We start from the raw sequence: 3,602 nt of genomic DNA, 5'->3' as shown, positions 1-3,602 counted from the left end.
TTAATTATGATTATTTCCCACAGTAAATATTGATCACTATACTAGGATTGATTAATCTCTTCTATAAAAAAATAATATATTTAATCTTTATAATTTATTTTTTAAAATAACTCTTTAATCAAATTAGATTTTTTTAAAATAATATATTAACTATACTCCTACTCCTATATATATATATATATATATATATATATATGGAATATTATATGAACTTATTTTATGGCGTAGGGCTTTATAGAAAGAGGAAGACAAGGAGTTTGATTGATTTTGTCGGCCAAATTTGGATTTATCTTTAAGTAAGATCAACGTGGCGGCCGTTCCCTGACGACAGATTTGCAGCCAAGTGGGAAACTAATGCTTCTTGCTTCTCCATTCCCCTCTCTTTATCGACTACTATATTATAAACATTGAGAATATATAGCTTTTTGAAGCAAAGACTCGTCTTGCATTTAACCTAGCTTCAACAATCTCTTGTTTTTTGGTTATGGCTTTTAATCTCTAAAAACAAGAGAAAACTGGAAAAATCCATAAAAAGGTTTTGTTTTTGTCTCTTTTAGTTTTAGTTTAGTTTATATTTTAGGGTATTTCAATGGGAGGTGATTGTTGTTCGAGTTCAAGTTCAACGAGCGGAGAGAAGCAAAAGGTGCACGGCGCCCGGCAACAGCAACAGAAACAGCAGAAGGAGAAACCATTCAGAGGGATAAGGATGAGGAAGTGGGGGAAATGGGTGGCTGAAATCCGAGAGCCGAACAAGCGGTCCAGGATTTGGTTGGGTTCTTACACCACGCCGATAGCCGCCGCTCGTGCCTACGACACCGCCGTCTTCTACTTGCGTGGACCTTCAGCTAGGCTCAACTTCCCCGACCTTTTATTACAAGACGACGATCAACTTAGGGACATGTCTCCCGCTTCCATACGCAAGAAAGCCACCGAGGTCGGCGCCAAAGTTGACGCTATACAAACCGGCTCACTTCATCATCATCATCGTCATGCTTCTACTTCATCGGAATCATCGAACCCCGGTCGAGTCTTCTCGAAGCCTGATTTGAACAAGTACCCAGATTCCTCCGGTGAAGATTGAATTGATATAAAACAAACCAAAAAAAAAATCAAAATCAAACTGTTCATAAACATCAGGACGTTGTTTTTTCTGCCTTTTTTATTCTCTCATGGATTAATAGTTAGTGCTTAGAGAATAGAATAAATATAGAAAAAAATGGGTTGATTCTGTTTGATAAGGTTAAGTTTTTTTTTTTTTGGATTGTAACTTGTAATATGGATAATCTAATGGGCTACTAGCTTAGCTATTAACTCGTTTTGCTGAGTTCAGGGATATATATATATATATATATATATGAGATGTTCATCCTTAAAAATTTTTAATTATTATATATTTTAGATTATTTTTATGTATTTTTTGTTTAAAATTTTTTTTCTTTTCAAATTTTTTAATTTTACAAGTTTGAGTTAATTTCCGCTTAAATTTTTTAAATTTAAATATACCTTTTAATAGAAGATCTTGCTTCCGTCTTTAGTTAAGTTAGTGATGGCTGAGTTAATGATTATAAAGTATTGAATTATTTGTTATAGGTTATTCGAATGGAAACAAAAAAGATAAGGAGATAAAAATGAAGTATGTATATACGTACGCATATAAAAACATAGCGAAATTAAAGAGGTGGTGGTGGTCCTGAGGTTATCACCGTCATGAATGGTGGTTGCTTGCGAAAGGGTTTGTTTGTTTGGTGGAAGTTGACAGGTGATTAAAGGCGGACGTTGAGTAAGTGAGGTGAGGCTCTGGGGTTTTCTTTTCTTTTTCTTTTAAGGGATTATTGAGATTTTTGGAAGAGAATATCTTTCTATACTAAAAAAAGATTATCTTTCAATGAGACTGTGAGAATATAATAAGAGAAATTTGCATAGAGAAAAAATTAATGGACTTTGAGGATTGTAACAAGCAATTAATAATGAAGAAAACTAAAGATCAATTTGGGTTGTAAAACTTGACTTTGTAACCTATTTATCGAAGCTTTGTTTTATGAGGAATTTTTTTGTCTGATTTTCTTCAACACAGTTTCATCAACTTGTGCTTCCTTTTTTTTTGGTGGGGGGATTCACTGAGTCGTATCCATGTATTATATGTGAGAAAGTGATAAAAAAAATGGTCGGGTTTGATGACATGATAATGCATTGATTGCTCAACTGTGGTTCATTATTTCTGATATAAATGAAAGATTTATTTCGAGAGCCTCATTCAAAAAAAAGTAATTAATAATTTTATGTCGAAGCGTCAGGAAGAGGAAACTAGGCGAGATTATATCGGAGTGACTGGAAGAATTCCGAGCGTTCAGGCAGGAGATATGGTCCTCAGGATAGTCGCAGGAGTGGGTTTTCAGTTTTTGTTGATAACATAAGCAAGAGAATCCATCATAAATTCTTAAAGGAAGCATTCCAAACTTATGGGGAAATATTGGATGTCTTTATAGCTTACAATAATCTGAAGAGGAAGTTAAAGAATACCACTTTCGCTTTTATCAGGTTTAAAAGCTTCCCTGATGCAAAAAGAGAGATAGAAAGTGGAACGGAAGAGTGATTGATGGGTGCTGTATCAGAGTGTTCCTCGCAAAGGAAACGAGCACTTCTCCAAAGGGTGCTCTTGACAGGGTGCGCAATGAGTGGAGGAAGGTGTCTACGCTGAGGGACTCTAGGTCATTTAGGGAAGTTCTGATTGGGAATGTCACCCAGAATCTGAGTGTGTATTGGATAGAATATAGCATGCACGAGCATGCAGCGTAGTTCAGCTTAGCGTTGCTTATCAGCTTATGTTAGTTTGCAGCATAACAGCTTTCTGTTACAGCTGTTAAACGGTTACCATTTCATGTATATAAAGAACAACTGTATAGCTTGTATTCATTAAAAATCAATATCCAGTTTTACATCTATTGAGTTTTTCATTATGGTATCATTCACTCAGTTGGTTCTGGGATGAGCTTCATTTCCTTTTTTGTTGCTTAATTCGTCTTGCAAGAATTCTGGATTCATCTTGCGAGAACAGGTGTCATGGCATTTGGCGGTTCTAGAAATATTCTTGGAGGTTTAGAAGCGTTAAGGCCTAGCAAGATGTTTACTAATAAACGCATAAACATCATGTTGATGAAATGAATTTTCTTCGATGGAAACAACAGGTCCTCTTAACAGTTCGAAGTCATCGACTTGAGAGACTGCTCACCGGTGATCTTAGCTCCCCACCTGAGAGAACACTTGATGCAGATGGCAATCTTGTACTCAATGAGGAGTATGATGTGTTCGTGGCGCAAGATAGTGCCTTGGCCTCATGGTTATTATCCACCATCAGTATCATCTACTTCCACAGTTCGTTGGGGCTGAAACTGTTACTGAGCTATGGGCTACAGTCCTTAAATTCTTTTCAAATCGGTCGACTACCAGCATAATGAGCTTGCATTATAAGTTATGATCCATCAAGAAAGGAGATGAGAGCATGCGGTCATATCTCACATCAATCAAAGAAGTGTGTGACGCTTTAGCAGCGTGTGGCAATGTTATCTGACATTGATCAGGTAGCTACAATTCTGAATGGACTT

The 3,602-nt window shown here is 36.2% G+C and overlaps 1 protein-coding gene across 2 annotated transcripts; it reads left to right on the top strand.

The window, feature by feature from the left end:
- Positions 1–420: 420 nt before the first annotated feature.
- LOC120209911 (ethylene-responsive transcription factor ERF011-like) lies at positions 421–1,244 on the top strand. Of its 2 annotated transcripts, XM_039208804.1 has the most exons (3): positions 421–481; positions 581–643; positions 677–1,244. In XM_039208804.1, exons 2-3 carry the CDS (start codon positions 590–592, stop codon positions 1,079–1,081), a joined length of 459 nt encoding a protein of 152 aa, XP_039064735.1. In that variant the 5' UTR covers positions 421–481; positions 581–589; the 3' UTR covers positions 1,082–1,244. The 2 variants fall into 2 exon arrangements, with proteins under 2 accessions (XP_039064735.1, XP_039064729.1); XM_039208798.1 differs by lacking the exon at positions 421–481 and having other exon boundaries at positions 581–1,244.
- The last annotated feature ends 2,358 nt before the right edge of the window (positions 1,245–3,602 follow it).

The sequence above is a fragment of the Hibiscus syriacus genome, unplaced genomic scaffold (genome assembly GCF_006381635.1).
Source record: "Hibiscus syriacus cultivar Baekdansim isolate YM2019G1 unplaced genomic scaffold, ASM638163v2 tig00000666_pilon, whole genome shotgun sequence".
In the NCBI taxonomy this organism is placed as follows: Eukaryota; Viridiplantae; Streptophyta; class Magnoliopsida; order Malvales; family Malvaceae; genus Hibiscus; species Hibiscus syriacus.
The sequence above is the reverse complement of the archived record's forward strand: the minus strand, read 5'-3'. Positions and strand labels throughout refer to the sequence as shown.